We start from the raw sequence: 21,139 nt of genomic DNA on the forward strand, positions 1-21,139 counted from the left end.
TAGAATGGCCTTTTATTGTCCCCCAATGATCATGCTGTTTAGTCAGCTTCTTGATATAACACATCTGTCAGGTGGACGGATTATCTTGGCACAGAAGAAATGCTCACTAACAGGGATGTAAACAAATTTGTGCCCACATTTTTCAGTATACTTTCTCTGCCTTTGCATATTGAAAATGTCAATGACTGTAAGAGGGATGTGTCTAAAAGGAAGAACCCATAGAAGTGGAATCCATTGATTCTATTTCTATGTAAGAACCACTTGCAGATGCAGAGAGAAGCCATGAGTGTCCTCGGTAATGTTGTTTGATAATGTTTTGAGGAACATGTCTGAGTGTCCTCTGTAATGTTGTTTGATAATGTTTTGAGGAACATGTCTGAGTGTCCTCTGTAATGTTGTTTGATAATGTTTTGAGGAACATGTCTGAGTGTCCTCTGTAATGTTGTTTGATAATGTTTTGAGGAACATGTCTGAGTGTCCTCTGTAATGTTGTTTGATAATGTTTTGAGGAACATGTCTGAGTGTCCTCTGTAATGTTGTTTGATAATGTTTTGAGGAACATGTCTGAGTGTCCTCTGTAATGTTGTTTGATAATGTTTTGAGGAACATGTCTGAGTGTCCTCTGTAATGTTGTTTGATAATGTTTTGAGGAACATGTCTGAGTGTCCTCTGTAATGTTGTTTTATAATGTTTTGAGGAACATGTCTGAGTGTCCTCTGTAATGTTGTTTGATAATGTTTTGAGGAACATGTCTGAGTGTCCTCAGTAATGTTGTTTGCTCTGAAAGTGTTCTCAGTAATGGTGTTAAATCACGTTAAAGGGATATTTAAATATTTTGGCAATGAGGCTCTGAGAGTGTCCTCAGTGATGGTGTTTGTTATTGTTTGTTTGATAATGGTTGCTCTGAGAGTGTCCTCAGTGATGGTGTTTGTTATTGTTTGTTTGATAATGGTTGCTCTGAGAGTGTCCTCAGTGATGGTGTTTGTTCATGTTTACTCTGAGAGTGTCCTCAGTGATGGTGTTTATTATTGTTTGTTTGATAATGGTTGCTCTGAGAGTGTCCTCAGTGATGGTGTTTGTTATTGTTTGTTTGATAATGGTTGCTCTGAGAGTGTCCTCAGTGATGGTTTGTTCATGTTTGCTCTGAGAGAGTTCTCAGTGATGTTGTTTAATAATGTTTACTCTGAGAGCACACATCCCATCAGTCATCATGCACCTCTGGCTTCAAGACATTGAATTACATTTTCATTCAGAGAAAGAGAGGGAGAGAGAAGAGAGAGGGAGAGAGAGAGAAAGAGACACTAACACACCATAGAATCTCACATACACTCACACACACACAGAGCGAGAGAAAGAGAGAGAGAAAGATAAAGAAAGAAAGAGAGCTTTCTCTCATACATGATGCTATTTATTTGTTTTTATCAATAGTACATTTGCTGTAATTTCTTGTTCATTTCCCACGCTAGACTCAGGGGGAAACAGTAGATCTGTTTAAACACGCCCCCATCACCCATCAGTAACACAACTGTTCGCTTGCTCACTGTCACATCTAAGTGAACAATTGGCTGTCCCATCCAACCCTGAGACTGATCCCAGCACAGCAGGGCTGCATAACAAGCTTATAGACAAGTTCCTTGCTCACTGTCACATCTAAGTGAACAATTGGCTGTCCCGTCCAACCCTGAGACTGATCCCAGAGGAAGACACCATGCTGCACAGCAGGGCTGCATAACAGACTTATAGACAAGTTCCCTTCTCACTGATAACATAGCAAGTGTAGACCTACAATACGTTGAAATAAATACCATCTACAGTCTACCATCTAACATAATAAGCTCTGTTGTAGATGAAATAACCACTTTTATTAAGCTCCATCTCAAAGACAATATTGTTTGGTATGTCAGTGTCATACCCAACAACGGTCCAACATACACAACCGTAAACATATAGTAGTACTGTAATGCTTAGCTCGGGGTCAAGAAGGAAGTTGACTTACTTCAGAGAGAGGTCATGACATCAAAACCGATGTCAATGTCTCGTTTACTCTGTCAATTTAAAGCATGTCCACAGCTATTTGTATATTCAAGGATATAGCCCACATGTGTTTATTTTTATGTGGCTTGACCCACTTGCTTTTAGCGTCCCAAATCCTATTGTAAACATAAGGGGATTTAGGTTTTAGCGATAGTGAATGTAGCCCCCTAAAATCCCCTCAAAATCCCCATAAAACCCCCTCACTCACTCAATGAATAGAAATACATTCACTGAATGATCTGCTGTATAGTCTTGATTCATTACATTTCTCCACTGGAAATGAATGCCACTTGATTAAATATGTTTTGCATGTTGATCAATGTAATAGACAAGCAGAATATTTTTTGTTTGTAAATTCGTGCATTCAAAAACATTAGTAATTTTCAAAGGCCAAAAGAATAGCCAATTCAAAACATGACTATAGGGACAGACAAGCCTAGGATGAGTACAGTACAGTGTCTTTGCCACAGGAGTAGATCATATAATGAATTCATTGCAGATACCATGAAACCCTATGTTTGTAAACGAATGGAGATTTGCCTAGTAGTAAACCTATTACATATCTAAATATTTTGATGTTTATTCGCTCTGACAAACACATTCAGTATGTCAACTGTCAGATTATCAAATTCCCCCAAAGCAGTCTAAAAGCCTGAAATAAACAGCATTTTACGGATTATCCTCCCAAGCTTTGACTCGGATATTCATGGGATCTGAATGTGGTGTACTGTATTTACCATGCTTTCCTAATATGGAATGGGGTGTCAATTATACTGTACATTGACATAGAATACTGAATACAAATTGACTTGGGGGTTGGGTCAATTCCTCCAAAAATGACTTCACAATTGTGTTAGGTAGTTGGGTAAATGTATAATGTAGTTGGGTCAAAGTCATGGGATCTTGGTGCACACATACAATATTCTGTCGATTCTCAAATCTGTAGTCTGATCTAATCCTGTCAAATATGACATTTCAGCGCGTTGTGGAGTCCAACGTAGATTTCTCGGTGTCAGAAAGAGTTCATGACTGTCCATCCTGTCAGGCTTGGATGCCATTTACATTCCAAATGTTGACATTTCGGGAGGCACACATCACTTTATGATGAATCTGAGATGGAAAAATCCCTCATCCCTTTGATTCAAAGCAAATGTAAAATGTAAACGGCATTCCAAGTAATGTGTCAGATTAGGAGATAAAGAGCTTTGCTATCAGAGCCTGAAATAACAAGTCACTTGAATACAGTAATTCCCAAGTAATTTACCCTGAATTAGAGATCACCATTCTCCACCAAGACTGCTTCTGTATATACACTTCTTCCTAATAATGCTCTTCATTTAACTGGTGAGGTCTGCAGTATGTTCACAAACTAGGACCTATTTTGCTTTGCTGACCCAAAAATACAGTAGGCTGTTTTTAAAATCTAAGAGTTGCTATAAGGATAAATACATTTACATAATTTAGCAGAAGCTCTTATGCAAAGAAATGTACAGTAGTGAGTGCATGGGACTCGAACCCACAACCCTGGGGTTGCAAACACCATGCTCTACCAATTGACCCACACGGGACCTCATACAAAGCATTATATTAAATCTACCTGAATTATTGAACCCTGCCTCTCCCATGTGTTCTACAATTGCAGTAGCTACAGTAATGAACTTTCAATTGGTTTTTAAGACTTCCCATCCATCTCGTCTAGACCGAAGGGTGTAAACAACGCAATGGTAGTCACTTTGCGATTGGCTGGGATAAGCGTGTGCGTCCCCGGTGGGTGGAGCTAAAGGGGGTGTGAAAGAAATGACCACAAATGTCCAATTTCGGCAGTTTGCATGACGTTTGTTGTAGCTATGAAATTCTCGCGTGGCTAATGTTCGGGGAATATATTCCGATTTGATTTATAGTCCATCCGCGTTTGGCAAGGAAGCTCGCAACGGCTCAGTGTTGGCAATTTATCATCTTTCTCTTCTTTGAACTTTTCCACTTTCTCTAGCTAAATTAGGTTGTTAATATATGTAGCAAACATCTCTTTCTTTTCGCTTAATAATGCAGGTATGCATTTAACTAGCTATATCGTTTTGTAGTATGCATGAAAATGCATCTTACTGACCATGTTTTGGTTTGATTGTCAGCTAGCTAACATGATGCATGTTATTTAGCTAGCCTAGCAGAAGCAGGGATTTGACTGCGTACCCTGTCCTGTCAGCTAGCTAGTTGTCTTTCTAGTGCGCTTGGCATTCCATAGTACACATTGGAAAAAATAGCACCAACATGTATGCAAGTCGCAAGAGGAAAAAGCCCCAGAGAAGGTACAGTCACGTTAGCTAACTGATCGCCGCTACAACAGCATAGCCAGCTAGTTAGGGGTTGTAGACAACGTTTATGTCACTACTAGTCTAGTGCATGTTAAGTATACCACATCAGTGTACAGAATTAGGATGTCTTGTGAGTGACAGTTCAATTGTAGTACTGTTATTATGTTCATGGAATAGGGTTGACTGACACTCCCTAGTCTGATTTGTATGAGGTCTGAATGAGGTACAGAAAGAAGCATGTTTCAACCTTGGACAATGATACTTCTTTATGATATTTCTTTCTGCGGACTCCATGAGTTGCATTCATTCACACTTTCGTAAACATACAGTATCTACCATTTAGGCTACATAACAAGACCGAGGAATATCATCATATGAGACATTGATGGCAGACATTCTCCTCCTCGTAGTGTGAAGCCACCTCCAGAAGGAGCCAAATCAAACCCTTCCAAGAGGCACCGGGAACGCCTGAATGGGGAGTTGGACAGGCTGGCCAGTCTGCTTCCTTACCCCCAGGATGTCATCTCCAAGCTGGACAAACTGACCATCCTCAGGCTTTGTGTCAGCTACCTGCGTGCCAAGAGCTTCTTCAATGGTAAGGCATGATCATAACACACCCTATTGTCCATATTTAGGGTTGGATTATGTAAAGATATTATCGCTATGGATCTGACTGTCTGACTTATTTTAATTTTTAAAACTTTTATTTAACTAGGCAAGTCAGTTAAGAACAAATTCTTATTTATGATGACGGCCTAGGAACAGTGGGTTAACTGCCTTTTTCAGGGGCAGAACCACATATTTTTACCTTGTCAGCTCAGGGATTCGATCTAGCAGCTGGCCCAACGCTCTAACCACTAGGCTACCTGCTGCCCTGATCAACTATATCAGTCACTATCAACTACTGAGGTGTCTGGAAGGCAGTGGCTAGATCTCTCGCTCTCTCTCGCTTGTCGCTCTCTCTCTCAAGAAAGGGAGGACTCTCTGAAATAACAGGATGCCATCAGGGTGTGTGAAATCCTGTGGAAAGTAACATATAAATGTGTAATCTTGTGATCTGTCTTAGCGGAAGTGCTGCAACAATAGATAGTTTTTTAGCATTAATGTTAGTGTTCAAATACTGGAGAGTTGAGACCAAATCACGGACGCTGGACAGAGTGGATTTCAGTTGTAACGAAAGACAGTTTTAATGAGTCAGAGATATCTTGTCCCGCAGTTTTACGTGCACGGACCTAGTTCACATAACTCGGCAAGGAGCCAGGTGAAAAAGAGGCCTATACAATGGTTACATACATTTTTATACATAGAATAAAGTAGGTGGAGTCTTGACGTTTCGGTCTTCTTGACTGGTCGGAGGGTTGGAGGCGGGCCTTGCTCTAGCCAGAGCGGGCCCCATTGGTGCACAGCAAAAGTGCTTTGCTCTTGGGACCGGCCAGTTAGAGGGAGATGAGATGTGTGTTTATATAAGGAAGAGGGGGTCAGTCTTATGGCTGGGTGTATGTGTTCTTACGACGGAATGTCTTTGTTTATATGAGCTATGTGTATGAATATTTATATAACAAATCCCCCTCTTCACGTCTATTAGACGTGAAAACTATAGCAGAAAGGTGGCGGTTGCAATCGTGGGTATACATAAGGTGGTGCTCCTAACCTTGTCTGGTTTGCATGGTGGGTCTGTAGGTGTAGTGCTACGTTTGGGACGGGAGTGATTGGAGGGAGTGATATCAGGAAAGGAGTTAGGGACATGTGTAGGGGTTGGTGTGTGTGATGTGGCAGGGTGAAATAGTTGTTCAATTAACCATGTGAAAGTCCTAGGGTTACTCCAAATATCAGTAGGAATATCACAAATAAGGGACCAGATATCCCCAGCCTCACCCAGAGAGGGAGAAATTTCCCTCTAACTGGGCGAGGTTCCCTTCTCAGGGGAGGCGGAGTTTGATGCCGCATCACCTGAGGAAGGAGTGTCTTCATTTGGAGTCGAATTTAGGCCGCTCAAATCAGCTCTGACTTCAGTCAGTGTTCTAGAAGGAATTGGGGCTGGGGTGCAATGTGTAAGGCGGTGCCAAGGTGTGCCTGATTTACCTTTGACCTGGACTGAGTGTGAAGTAACCTCCTTCACTTCGTACGGTCCAGTCCACCTGGGTTCCAGCCACTTTCTCTTGTGGACTGTAACCCTCACCCCGTCACCAACCTTTACCTTCAGTAGTGGCGTGTCCCCCGGCAGCTCCCCCTCCTGGACCTTGTGAACCTGGGTAGAGAGTGCTGCAGCGAGAACCGTCAGTTTTTTCACATAATTAGACATTACAATTTGTTGTACATCAAGGGCGGGCATATGACCTCCCTCCCTTGGTGGACCATGCATGACTCTACCAGTCATTATCCCATGAGGCACATACTTTAGCTATCTTAGCTTTTGCTTTTGGTTTGACGTTCCACCAGATTTTGGGATTGGGGCCTGTACACAGATCCAAATCTGTGGGTTATGCCAAATCTTTCTTCCACCTGTCTCAGGTGTTTGTTAAATGTAAGCCATTTGTCAAATTTGATTTGTCTTGGGATGCCATACCTGGGTATTAGTTTGGTTTGTAGCCACTTAAAGACTGACCTAGCATCCTCCCCTTTTGTTATTATTGCCTCTACCCATTTGGAGAACCTATCTACTATGACTAGGAGATAGAGTTTGCCTTTAGATAAATTTTCGGGGCCCATGTCGGTGTAGTCTATACTAATATCCTGAAAACATGCATTAGGTATTACGTATGAGCCCATTGGTGTTTGATATGGTGTCTTTGGGTTGTGTCTGTCACAACCATTGCATTCGTCACAAAATAAATCAGCGTCATAAATAAGTCAGTCATATTTTTTATGTGAGGGTGCCACCAGATGTGCGAGGCCTTTTTGGAGGGTCTTTAGTTTGCCTCCGTGTGTGGGGCCATGTGTTTCTCATAAAAGTTCTGGGTCCATCAGTGTGGCCTGCTTCATGGGCATGGGCTGAGTCTGTATAGATATTCAGTCTTTCCTTTTCCTCTGATGAGGACCTGCGTCAATCCGATGATTTCAGCTAATTTGGCCGATGCTGGTTGAGGGATGATGGCTGATTGAAGGGTGACATCACGAGGTGAGCTGTTTTTTCAATAGCTTTTGCTACTGCAGCAACGTATCTGGAGCATGTTGACTGTCCTACCTCAATGTGGTCAAGTTTGAAGAGTAGTACATCAAGACCCTTCTCTCCCCCTCTTGTTTCTGGAATAGGACGGATGAGGTAAATCCCTCCCTTTCAGAAACATCCAAATGGAACTTGTTCTTGTAGTCAGGTGCAGTCAGAGCTGCTGCCGCTGATAGATCTGTTTTCAGGAGTGCTATGGCTGTTGATGCTTCAGCCGTCCAGGCCAGGGGTGCATGGAGGTTCCTTGATCGTAGGATGACCGGTGCTGCCACCCCCTCTGGGCCACACCCAATGGTACAACACCTGATAGGTGGGGTCAGGTGCATCATGTCTTCGTCCCAATCTGCAGTGTAGAGGCAGTCATCAGTTTCTGTTGCATTGAGTGTGCAATGGATCTCAGCTTGGGGAGTCTTATATGGGTGCAGCGTGTAGATTTGAGCTTTCAGTTGGTTGAACTTAAACTGGATGTGAGGGGTGGCAGGCCCTGTGGGTAGGCATTTTACCCAGTACACTTCTTGGGCTTCAGACAGTGTGGTCATCGGCAGGAGTGGCATCCTCATCATTCTTACTGGGTGATCAGGTGTTGAAGTGGGAGGGTTGGTTGTAATCTTGCTGCTCCTGCTGCATGTGGCTAGATTCTGGGTGGTTGTATGCTGGCTGTTGCTGATGCATGGGTGTGGGTCCTGGTTGCTGATGTTGCAGAGGTGGGTTTCCCCCACTTCCTCTTGCTCTCCATTGCTGTTGCTGCGGGGAGAGTGGTTTCATGCAATCTCTAGCAAAATGACCGGTAATTCCGCAGTTAAAACACTGGTAGTTTCCCCCTCTGTGTTGTCCAGTGTAGGGACCCCGTCGAGCCCATACTGGGTGTTGTTGTTGCAGGATATACTGCTGTGGGGGAGGGTATTGGGGTGGTTGGGCCCCCCTAGTGGCCGTGAGTGAGGCTGCCTGCTGTTGGATCATCTGAGCGACAGTCTGGGCCACTATTTGGGAGATGTCTGTTTTGGTTCCCGGCTCCTTCGTTTCTTCCGCCACCATCTGTTTCTTAGGTTTTTCTCCTTGTTGTGCTTCCTTCAATTGGAGTTTCAGGAGTTGTACCTGGAGGGACTGCACCTGGCTCTCAGCACCCCCTCTTTCCTTGTTGTGCTGGGTCACATGGTGGTGCACATGCGTATTGAATTGGGTCAGAGGAAGTGCAATCAACCCTACCGTTCCTCTGAGTTTGGTTTTAACATCTCCAGGACACCCGTTGACCACCATTTCCTTCCACATGCTGAGTGTGGTATCAGTGTGATCGAATGGTTCTTCGTGGACCGATCTCCATGTGGTCTTAGCCCTGTCCAGGTATGCTGCAGGTTGCTCACCTGGGTTGATTGTGAAGGAGGATAAGGTGGCATGGTTTCTTTCTGTAGGGTATGCTCTCCGTAGAACTTCCCATAATCTGGTACGGAAGTGGTCTATGGGCAGTGTTGGGGCCCGCCATCCAAGGTCAGCTGCTGTCATGAGGGCCTCCATGGTTCCGTGGTCGGTGGCTCTTGCTAGAAGTGCTTTCATGTCTCCTAGGCAGAGTTGCAGGCCTGACGTAAGTGTCTGCAGTTGATGTAGCCACGCTGAAGCTCCTCCATGTAGGCTAGGCATCTGTCCCATCAGTGTTGTTAAATCAGTCATTTTCCAGGGCTGGTACTCCACAGTGTGTGCATCACCTGGTGTCGGTCGCAGGGGGTACTGTCCTGCCATCTCCTGCTCTCGCTCTCTTCTATCAGCAATTCTGGAGGATCGACGGAGTGTTTCGGACCCCATTGATTCGGTAACTTTGGTTACTGTTCCTCTCATTATGTCTTCCACACGGTAGGCTCCCTCTCTGTTGTTATCTTGGTTAGCTATTAGCTCCCTGAGTTCCTTAGCTCGAGCTATTGATGATTTCAGCAGCTCCTGCATCTTAGTCACGTTTGGAGCTCCCATCGGAGCTGGGGTGAGCACCATGTCAATTTCTTCTTCGTTTTCGATATCCATGTTCTGATGACAGTCCTCCCTATCCGTCTGATAGAAGTGGTTTGAATCTAATCTTGTTTGTAGGTGTCCTCTGGTTTCAGAGGTGAGAGAGTTCACAGAGGAGCATTGCGGCCTCCGTTCCTGGGGGAGGTCTCCTGCTCCTGGAATCCCAGTTTCGAACTGTTCACATACCATATGGCCAGCCGTTATCCCCAGGGTAATTTCCCCTTTTAACTCCCCTTGGTCTATTCTCAGAACTGGAGCCTGTATTGTGGGAGGTGCCCTGGGCAGGAATGGGTTGTGTGACGGGCTCCGGTGATTTTGTCCCTTTGAGTATGGCTGGGGCTGAACTGCCTCCATTGTCAATTGTGGATATAGTGAGGGAGAAACGGCCACAGGGGGAGCCGTGGGCAAGTTCTCAGGCGGAGCTTTAACATCCCCCGACGCCACAATAGCCACGCCCATCATGTCTGGTGTGTTTTTGGGCAGCACCCTCCTACTCTCCTGTATGGCCCATGTACCTATCTTGAGCTCCCCCTCTGCTCTCTCTCTCTCTCTTGTACCTACTTTTTTGAACCTGTGTATCTTGTTTCTCTCCGCCTCACTCGCTTTTGCATGCTCTACTGCGTCCTCTAATTCTGTCTGCATATCTTTGAGTTTCCCCCCTGTAGGTGGCCCTCCGCTAAAATAACCTGCTTGTGTCCATCTTATCCGTAATCCTTTCCACACTTTCTCCACTTTCCCATACTGTTTTTTACCTCCCGCTCTATCAATCATACTCTGATCTAAATATTCATTGAATTTTAGTTTGGGCGTGGTAGCTGCAGACATTTTATCTAGTTAGTCTGATAATGTGTATAATGCGTTATTTAGGTATATTCAATCCTTACTATGTGGTGTTTATTTCTATCGTTGTATGCTTAGCCTGTCCCTGGTCGAGACAAAGGGGGTTATCAGTATGTGACGCCCGCCACGTGTGTATTTCACCGGTATTTTATTTGAATTTGTTCAGCGATTCGTTTAGGTATTTTCTATAAATGATTCTGCGATTTCCTTTTGGAACAATATATCAGTGAATATATACGGTTCTATAACAATTTTCAGAGTAATTCTAGCTCTTTAGGAAATATAGATAGAATGTCTAGACAACTAAGAGTTGTTCAGTGAATTATTTAAATACTTTCTGTAAACAATTCAGTAAATTCCTTTATGAACTTATATCAGTAAATTCGAGCGATTCTATAGCAATTGTCAGAATAATTATATATCTTTAGGAAATATGGATAGAATAGAAAAACCCAAAAATCAGTGTGTAGCTTTTAGCGTCTGTCAAACAAAGTCTGTACTAAGCTCGGCGGCTTATTTAAATACTTTCTAGAAACAATTCAGTAAGTTCCTTTATGAACTTATATCAGTAAATTCCAGCGATTCTATAGCAATTGTCAGAATAATTTTAAACTTTAGGCAATATCAACAGGAATGAAAAAAACGAAAATCAGTATTCCGGGCCGGCTGCTGTCAATCAAAATTGCACGGCCATTCGATACTAAGGTGGCTTTGTGTGCATAATAGCCCAGTTACGTATCCCAACCTACTCCGCGACAAACGTTTCTTTCAATTTAATTTCCCCCATCTCCAAATCATGGAATGTCAACTGGTTCATATTATGTTTATTGTTTGATGTGCAATAGCCACCTCATTCCCGATCTCTGTCTTGTGGAACGCCAAACTTACATATCCTGTATCTACTCGACTACACCTCTTACAAAACCTATTAAATAATACACAGCTTTTTTAATAGGGCATTTTTCATGCAGATTCATTCAATCCAACCACACCTCCACAAGACCTATTCGATGTTATGTGTATCAACAGGAGATTTTACTTGCAGATCCGGTTCATCCATAATTCAACTATAACCCCACCTCCACAAGACTATATTCGATAGTATAGAACGTATCAAAAATAGGACATTTTTACTTGCAGATTCGGTTAATCTATAACCACACCTCCACAAGACCTTACTTGCAGATTCGGTTAATCTATAACCACACCTCCACAAGACCTTACTTGCAGATTCGGTTCATCTATAACCACACCTCCACAAGACCTTACTTGCAGATTCGGTTCATCTATAATTCATTCATTCGTATGAAATTCTCATTGAATTTCCAACATCCATAATTGTGTCCATTACGTGTTAAAACACAGCCACTATTTAACGTCACCTCTATACACAACCCAATACATATATAATTAGGACAGTTTTCTATGCAGATTTCAGAACAAATAGGGTCCCTGGAGGAATTTAACACATTGGTCAATCACAATTCACACATTCCTATTAAAATAACTGAGTATAGGCCCATTAATAAGAATATATATATATATTTTTTTTTTTCAAAACAAGATATCTTTAATCAATGTCTTAGGTTCTTATGTAAAAAATTTGGGCACCGATTCATACTCACGCCCAGTACTTTCTGATCAAAATTTGGTTTAGGCTATAATACAATATGCAGATTTCGATATAACGGGCTCTGCTCACCTTTATATAGAGCGCTCCGATCAGATTTCCTGAGGCAAGATGAATGGCTGGGGAAGTCACTCTTCCGTCTGATTTTTTAGCCGTGATCAGTCTCGTCCTCTCACACTAACTTATAATAGATCGAATTCAAGAACAACCAAACTCTGCTACCAATTCTGTTAGTGTTCAAATACTGGAGAGTTGAGACCAAATCACGGACGCTGGACAGAGTGGATTTCAGTTGTAACGAAAGACAGTTTTAATGAGTCAGAGATATCTTGTCCCGCAGTTTTACGTGCACGGACCTAGTTCACATAACTCGGCAAGGAGCCAGGTGAAAAAGAGGCCTATACAATGGTTACATACATTTTTATACATAGAATAAAGTAGGTGGAGTCTTGTCGTTTCGGTCTTCTTGACTGGTCGGAGGGTTGGAGGCGGGCCTTGCTCTAGCCAGAGCGGGCCCCATTGGTGCACAGCAAAAGTGCTTTGCTCTTGGGACCGGCCAGTTAGAGGGAGATGAGATGTGTGTTTATATAAGGAAGAGGGGGTCAGTCTTATGGCTGGGTGTATGTGTTCTTACGACGGAATGTCTTTGTTTATATGAGCTATGTGTATGAATATTTATATAACATTAACCACATACATTATTAAAGGGTTCTGAGGGATCTGCCAAGGGAAACCTGTGACCACATCCTCCCCCTTGCAAGACATTATGTTTGCATCTCAAATGGCACCCTATTCGGGTCAAAAGTAGTGAACTATATAGGGTAAAAGGTGCTGTTTGGGATGCAGACTAGGCTGTTTGGACTCTAAGAAAGTAGGGCTGTGACGATACCCGTATTGCAGTATTTTTTTCCATGGCAAAAATGAAAACTCGAAGTAAACTCTTTGGTCCTTTTAAAACCTGCTGTATGTAAAGTATTGTGGCTATAGCTTGGAAAATAGATACATGTCACTCTGGATGACAACATAATGATGTTTGTTTCCAACATTAAGGCTTTGTTTTGTTTCCTTGCCATGATACTAACGAATATTGCGATACTGGTATCGTCCCGGTTCGAGTATCCATCCTCGGGACCCGCACTCGGCTGTTTGGACCCCCACTCGGCTGTTTGGACCCCCACTCGGCTGTTTGGACCCCCACTCGGCTGTTTGGACCCCCACTCGGCTGTTTGGACCCCCACTCGGCTGTTTGGACCTCCACTCGGCTGTTTGGACCTCCACTCGGCTGTTAAAAACAAACTGAAATATCACATTTACATAATTATTCAGACCTTTGTACTTTGTTGAAGCAACTTTGGCAGCCTCTAGTCTTCTTGACACTACAAGATTGGCACACCGATATTTGGGGAGTTTCACCCATTCTTCTCTATAGATTCTCTCAAGCTCTGTCAGGTTGGATGGGTAGCGTCGCTGCACAGCTATTTTCAAGTCTTTTCAGAGATGTTTGATCGTGTTCAAGTCCGGACTCTGGCTGTGCCACTCAAGGACATTCAGAGACGTGTCCCAAAGCCACTCCTGCGTTGTCTTGACTGTGTGCTTAGGGTCATTGTCCTGTTGGAAGGTACAGCTTCGCCCTAGTCTGAGGTCCTGAGTGCTCTGGAGCAGGTTTTCATCAAGGATCTCTCTATACTTTGCTCCGTTCATCTTTCCCTCGATCCTGACTAGTCTGCCACTGAAAAACATCCCCACAGCATGATGCTGCCACCACCATGTTTCACCGTAGGGATGGTGCCAGGTTTCCTCCAAACGTGACGCTTGGCATTCAGGCCAGAGATTTCAATCTTGGTTTCATCAGACCAGAGAATCTTGTTTCCCATGGTCTGAGAGTCTTTAGGTGCTGTATACGGGGTATTTGGAAATAGCCACGGGATGCTTTTTCTATATCGCCAATACAGATTAAACTATTTATTTGAAGTGTTTCAATACATTTTAATATTTGTAGCAAATGTTTTTTATTAAATGCCTGCAGTCAACGTGTGCAATACCTTAGGAGATGAAGCAGATTGTGTTCTTCATTTCACCTGTCACATTATTGTACATTATGACGCTTACCGTAGTTCCCCAGAACAGTTGAGACTGTCACATTATGAAGCTCACCGTAGTTCCCCAGAACAGTTGAGCCTGTCACATTATGAAGCTCACTGTAGTTCCCCAGAACAGTTGAGCCTGTCACATTATGAAGCTCACCGTAGTTCCCCAGAACAGTTGAGACAGTCACATTATGAAGCTCACCGTAGTTCCCCAGAACAGTTGAGCCTGTCACATTATTGTACATTATGAAGCTCACTGTAGTTCCCCAGAACAGTTGAGTCAGTCACATTATGAAGCTCACCGTAGTTCCCCAGAACAGTTGAGCCTGTCACATTATGAAGCTCACCGTAGTTCCCCAGAACAGTTGAGCCTGTCACATTATGAAGCTCACCGTAGTTCCCCAGAACAGTTGAGACAGTCACATTATGAAGCTCACCGTAGTTCCCCAGAACAGTTGAGACTGTCACATTATGAAGCTCACCGTAGTTCCCCAGAACAGTTGAGCCTGTCACATTATGAAGCTCACCGTAGTTCCCCAGAACAGTTGAGCCAGTCACATTATGAAGCTCACCGTAGTTCCCCAGAACAGTTGAGCCTGTCACATTATGAAGCTCACCGTAGTTCCCCAGAACAGTTGAGCCTGTCACATTATGAAGCTCACCGTAGTTCCCCAGAACAGTTGAGCCTGTTACATTATGAAGCTCACCGTAGTTCCCCAGAACAGTTGATCCTGTCATATTATTGTACATTATGAAGCTCACTGTAGTTCCCCAGAACAGTTGAGCCAGTCACATTATGAAGCTCACCGTAGTTCCCCAGAACAGTTGAGACAGTCACATTATGAAGCTCACCGTAGTTCCCCAGAACAGTTGAGACAGTCACATTATGAAGCTCACTGTAGTTCCCCAGAACAGTTGAGCCTGTCACATTATGAAGCTCACCGTAGTTCCCCAGAACAGTTGAGCCTGTCACATTATGAAGCTCACCGTAGTTCCCCAGAACAGTTGAGCCTGTCACATTATTGTACATTATGAAGCTCACCGTAGTTCCCCAGAACAGTTGAGACAGTCACATTATGAAGCTCACCGTAGTTCCCCAGAACAGTTGAGCCTGTCACATTATTGTACATTATGAAGCTCACCGTAGTTCCCCAGAACAGTTGAGCCAGTCACATTATGAAGCTCACCGTAGTTCCCCAGAACAGTTGAGCCAGTCACATTATGAAGCTCATCGTAGTTCCCCAGAACAGTTGAGACAGTCACATTATGAAGCTCACCGTAGTTCCCCAGAACAGTTGAGACAGTCACATTATGAAGCTCACCGTAGTTCCCCAGAACAGTTGAGCCAGTCACATTATGAAGCTCATCGTAGTTCCCCAGAACAGTTGAGACAGTCACATTATGAAGCTCACCGTAGTTCCCCAGAACAGTTGAGACAGTCACATTATGAAGCTCACTGTAGTTCCCCAGAACAGTTGAGACAGTCACATTATGAAGCTCATCGTAGTTCCCCAGAACAGTTGAGACAGTCACATTATGAAGCTCACCGTAGTTCCCCAGAACAGTTGAGACAGTCACATTATGAAGCTCACTGTAGTTCCCCAGAACAGTTGAGACAGTCACATTATGAAGCTCACCGTAATTCCCCAGAACAGTTGAGACAGTCACATTATGAAGCTCACCGTAGTTCCCCAGAACAGTTGAGACAGTCACATTATGAAGCTTACCGTAGTTCCCCAGAACAGTTGAGACAGTCACGTGTTTGTTTGGAAATAGCACAACAGGAGAAAACGGGAGCAGGTGAGTCCAGCTGTGTGTTGACATGAACCTGTTTTATATTGAAAGTCAATAGTGATCAGGGACGTACAAGCTTTCCTTCACAGGAAAAACATTAGTGCAACACATTCATTTTCATCAGATGGCAGCAGAAATGCAACCAAGTACATGAGCTTACAATGAAAAAGCAAGGTGTTTTTTGCGAAAACTATGCATAGCCTATGCATATTTCTAATATTTCACATAAAGCAAGCTAAATTTCCTCATGTTTGGCATTTTAAAAGTGGAAAAAAAGTAGCTACACATCAGTCTGTCTGCTGATAGAATGATGGAGAACAGTAGCTACACATCAGTCAGAGTGCTGTCTGCTGATAGAATTTTTACCTTTATTTAACTAGGCAAGTCAGTCAGTCAGCTGTCTGCTGATAGAATTTGTACCTTTATTTAACTAGGCAAGTCAGTTAAGAACAAATTCTTATTTTCAATGACAGCCTAGGAACAGTGGGTTAACTGCCTGTTCAGGGGAAGAACGACAGATTTGTACTTTGTCAGCTCGGGGGTTTGAACTTGCAACCTTCCGGTTACTAGTCCAACGCTCTTAACCACTAGGCTACCCTGCCGCCCCAGAATGATGGAGAACAGTAGCTACACATCAGTCAGAGTGCTGTCTGCTGATAGAATGCCCATTCCTGAATTCTCATCTGAGTGGAGAAGTGCAACTGAAGCACGAAATGAGTCTAACGCAGAGCAGAAATTACAATAAGATCCATTTTACATCTGCATTTACAGAACGCGGGAAGATCTTTCTAAAGAGTTTTCAAAATTCTGTGTAAACGTGACCCCGAAGTTTAACTTGCTACTTAATCTAAGTGGCTGAATTAATAAGGTGAATTTTTCATCATATTGTTTTAGCTTTCTGCCATGTTTGAGAAGTCTTGGGAAAAGCTTGGGAAATCTTTTTGTATCCAAATCCGGCTTTAAACTTCTTCACAACAGTATCTCGGACCTGCCTGGTGTGTTCCTTGTTCTTCATGATGCTCTCTGCGCTTTTAACGGACCTCTGAGACTATCACAGTGCAGGTGCATTTATACGGAGACTTGATTACACACAGGTGGATTGTATTTATCATCATTAGTCATTTAGGTCAACATTGGATCATTCAGAGATCCTCACTGAACTTCTGGAGAGAGTTTGCTGCACTGAAAGTAAAGGGGCTGAATAATTTTGCACGCCCAATTTTTCAGTTTTTGATTTGTTAAAAAAGTTTGAAATATCCAATAAATGTCGTTCCACTTCATGATTGTGTCCCACTTGTTGTTGATTCTTCACAACAAAATACAGTTTTATATCTTTATGTTTGAAGCCTGAAATGTGGCAAAAGGTCGCAAAGTTCAAGGGGGGCGAATACTTTCGCAAGGCACTGTACTTGTTTAGATGAGTGAGAAGTGTTGACTCGGCTCTGAGAAGGGGATGGGTGTAGGTTGATGTGAACCAGAGGTGGAGGGGGATTATTTTGCCCATCGTATGAGAATACAATCAAGATTGTGGACAGGTCGTCATTGTAAGTAAGAAAACATTCTTAAATGACTTACCTGTATGAATAAAGGGGGGGAAATAATTGTGGTTGCAGACTTCCTGAGTTATTCTGCTGCGGGGATGGGCAAGTCCTCGGGGGCCTGATTGGTGTCACACGTTTACTCCAGCCTTAGCTAACACACCTGACTCCAATAATAAACTAATCATGATCATCAGTTTAAAATGTAATTAGTTTAATCAGCTGTGTTTGCTAGACGGGGAGAAAGTGTGACACCACTCTGGCCCCTGAGGACTTTGAGTTCCCTATCCACGTTCTACTGGCACAACTCTCCTACTGTAGCTAGGCTATAGGGCCCGACCAGCACAGTTAGGGTCTGTTCTCTTAATCACACTGAAACATAAGGCATCTCACTGCACCATCTATCTGAAGATGATTTGCCGTTGCCTAGCCTATATGGCTACCACAGTACACACAAATAGAATAACATTTTTGGTTGATTTAAAATGCCCATCAAATTCTCTTCCACAGGAACAACTAGTACCATTAGCGGTGTGCACATTAGGTCTATCTCACATTATTGTGAATGGGTCTCTGTCTGTAGTGATGCGCTGTAACTGGTTCCTCTGCATTCCTTCAGTGTGTGATGGAAATCCTCTATGGGACAACAACCTTAATCTTGATTTTATTGTATTGTGTTGCAGTGACCCTACAATCCACAGCCTCCCAGCGCCCAGAGAGTAATGTTCTGAAGAAGAAAGAACTTCACGTTCCAGAGGGAGAGCTCTTACTACAGGTTAGTGGGATCCACCCTGTCTGTTACTACAGGTTAGTGGGGTCTATTCAGGATCCACCCTGTCTGTTACTACAGGTTAGTGGGGGTCTATTCAGTAGCCACCCTGTCTGTTACTACAGGTTAGTGGGGTCTATTCAGTAGCCACCCTGTCTGTTACTACAGGTTAGTGGGGTCTATTCAGTAGCCATCCTGTCTGTTACTACAGGTTAGTGGGGGTCTATTCAGTAGCCACCCTGTCTGTTACTACAGGTTAGTGGGGTCTATTCAGTAGCCACCCTGTGTTACTACAGGTTAGTGGGGTCTATTCAGTAGCCACCCTGTGTTACTACAGGTTAGTGGGGTCTATTCAGTAGCCACCCTGTCTGTTACTACAGGTTAGTGGGGTCTATTCAGTAGCCACCCTGTCTGTTACTACAGGTTAGTGGGGTCTATTCAGTAGCCACCCTGTCTGTTACTACAGGTTAGTGGGGTCTATTCAGTAGCCACCCTGTCTGTTACTACAGGTTAGTGGGGGTCTATTCAGTAGCCACCCTGTCTGTTACTACAGGTTAGTGGGGTCTATTCAGTAGCCACCCTGTCTGTTACTACAGGTTAGTGGGGTCTATTCAGTAGCCACCCTCTCTGTTACTACAGGTTAGTGGGGTCTATTCAGTAGCCACCCTCTCTGTTACTACAGGTTAGTGGGGTCTATTCAGTAGCCACCCTCTCTGTTACTACAGGTTAGTGGGGTCTATTCAGTAGCCACCCTGTCTGTTACTACAGGTTAGTGGGGTCTATTCAGTAGCCACCCTGTCTGTTACTACAGGTTAGTGGGGTCTATTCAGTAGCCACCCTGTCTGTTACTACAGGTTAGTGGGGTCTATTCAGTAGCCACCCTGTCTGTTACTACAGGTTAGTGGGGTCTATTCAGTAGCCACCCTGTCTGTTACTACAGGTTAGTGGGGGTCTATTCAGTAGCCACCCTGTCTGTTACTACAGGTTAGTGGGGGTCTATTCAGTAGCCACCCTGTCTGTTACTACAGGTTAGTGGGGGTCTATTCAGTAGCCACCCTGTCTGTTACTACAGGTTAGTGGGGGTCTATTCAGTAGCCACCCTGTCTGTTACCATAGCACTCCAGGGCCTGTATTCATAAGGTAAGTACTTTATTAATCCCACACAGGGTACATTTGATTGCACCAGCCAATACATACCCTAATAAAACACAACAAAGGACAAACCGATATTAAAAGCAGCTCATATTTTTGTCGTCTCAGAGTAGGAGTGCTGATCTAGGATCAGTTTGTCCTTTTTTTTTTAGATCTTAATGAGTAAGCTTACATTAACAGTACGGACCTGATCTTTTACATTGGAAAGTTATTGATTTAAGTTGAGATGAACTGCAGTTGAACCACACCATGCAGGGTCATGTGGCATGTTAGCTTTTCCTGTCCAAATAATTCCAGAGTTAATCATATACTGTTGCGTGTCTGATCCTTGAACTGTCTGATCTTTGAACTGACTCTACATGGAATAGGGTAGATACAAACACAATGCCTGCTTCCCAAATGGAACCTGTATAGTGCACTACTTTTGACCAAATGCACCCTATTCCTTAAAACAATATTTTTAAATGTTGATTTTATTTAAAAAAAAAATACAAAACATACCCATACAAACGACAACATCACACAAACATGGACTATAACACACCTGCCGAGACAGACCCACACACCCCCATCTCCAGCGCCCGCATCACTCTCCGCCACGTGGCCTCAAACTGCACCATTTTGTTTCTCTGAGTCGCCCACACACTTTCAACATTTAGATAATAAAGAATTTGACCTTTCCATTGTGTTAACAACAGAGGATTGGTTGATTTTCCTGCTTTTAAGCATGTTTTTTTCCAGATGAATGGTGAGGGTGCAGTGTGAGAACCCATGGGTTCTCACTGCACCCTCATATGCCATGACAGACAGGCATATTAAAATACATTTACATTGTTATTCTTCTGACAGACAACATTCTAACTCCGCCCATAACTTTAGTCTTTAGAACATTCCCAGAAAGCAGGGATTATTGAGTCATACTTTTTGACCAAATGTATTGCAATACATAGGGAATAGGGTGCCATTTGGGACACATACAAAACTCTATAGGCCTTTCAGTTCCTTTGACATTTTGCTGTTTGCTGTTTATAGCTGTAGGCCTACTTCATATGACCACATGTAGTCTAGATGTGTGTAAACATGTATACTAAACACATATAAAGGCAACAATTTCAAAGATTTTACTGAGTTACAGTTCATATAAGGAAATCGGTCAACTGAAATCCATTCATTAGGCCCTAATCTATGGATTTCACATGACTGGACAGGGGTGGAGCTGTGGGTGGGCCTGGGATCGTCCAAGTGGGTGGGACTTACTGCCAAATTCTCTAAAACGACGTTGCAGGCAGCTTATGGTAGAGAAATTAACATTCAATGATCTGGCAACAGCTCAAGTGGACATTCCTGCAGTCAGCATGCCAATTACACGCTCCCTCAACTTGATACATCTGTGGCATTGTGTTGTGTGACAAAACTGCACCTTTTTAAAGTGGACTTTTATTGTCCCCAGCAGAAGGTGCACCTGTGTAATGATGCTGTTTAATCTGCTTTTGATATGCCACACTTGTCAGGTGGATGGATTATCTTGGCACAGGAGAAATGCTCACTAACAGGGATGATTTTATTTCAGCTCATGAAACATAGGATCATCACTTTACATGTTGCGTTTATATTTTTGTTCAGTGTATAACGATATACTAATCCGTTCTATTCCACTCTCCTCTCAGGTGTTGAATGGCTTTGTTCTGGTCGTCACGGCTGGTGGCACAATCTTCTATGCATCCTCCACCATCCAGGACTACCTGGGCTTTCACCAGGTAAAGGCTCTTTTAACCTCTCTACAACAGGGCTTTCACCAGGTAAAGGCTCTTTTAACCTCTCT

General features: G+C 43.4%; 1 protein-coding gene across 3 annotated transcripts in view; it reads left to right on the forward strand.

The window, feature by feature from the left end:
- The first annotated feature begins 3,779 nt into the window (after positions 1-3,779).
- LOC118936503 (aryl hydrocarbon receptor) overlaps positions 3,780-21,139 on the forward strand; it is a 36,469-nt gene continuing 19,109 nt past the window's right edge. Inside the window, exons 1-4 of one of the 3 annotated variants that reach the window (XM_090187554.1) lie at positions 3,780-4,340; positions 4,757-4,941; positions 18,080-18,171; positions 20,985-21,074. In XM_090187554.1, the coding sequence (XP_090043680.1) occupies positions 4,303-4,340; positions 4,757-4,941; positions 18,080-18,171; positions 20,985-21,074 (405 nt within the window). In that variant the 5' untranslated portion in view covers positions 3,780-4,302. Of the gene's footprint in view, positions 4,341-4,689; positions 4,942-18,079; positions 18,172-20,984; positions 21,075-21,139 lie in introns of all 3 variants that reach the window. The other 2 variants (XM_090187555.1, XM_090187561.1) reach the window with 2 other exon arrangements.

Source organism: Oncorhynchus mykiss, chromosome 2 (genome assembly GCF_057628025.1).
Source record: "Oncorhynchus mykiss isolate SJ-2025 chromosome 2, ASM5762802v1, whole genome shotgun sequence".
NCBI classification, from domain to species: Eukaryota; Metazoa; Chordata; class Actinopteri; order Salmoniformes; family Salmonidae; genus Oncorhynchus; species Oncorhynchus mykiss.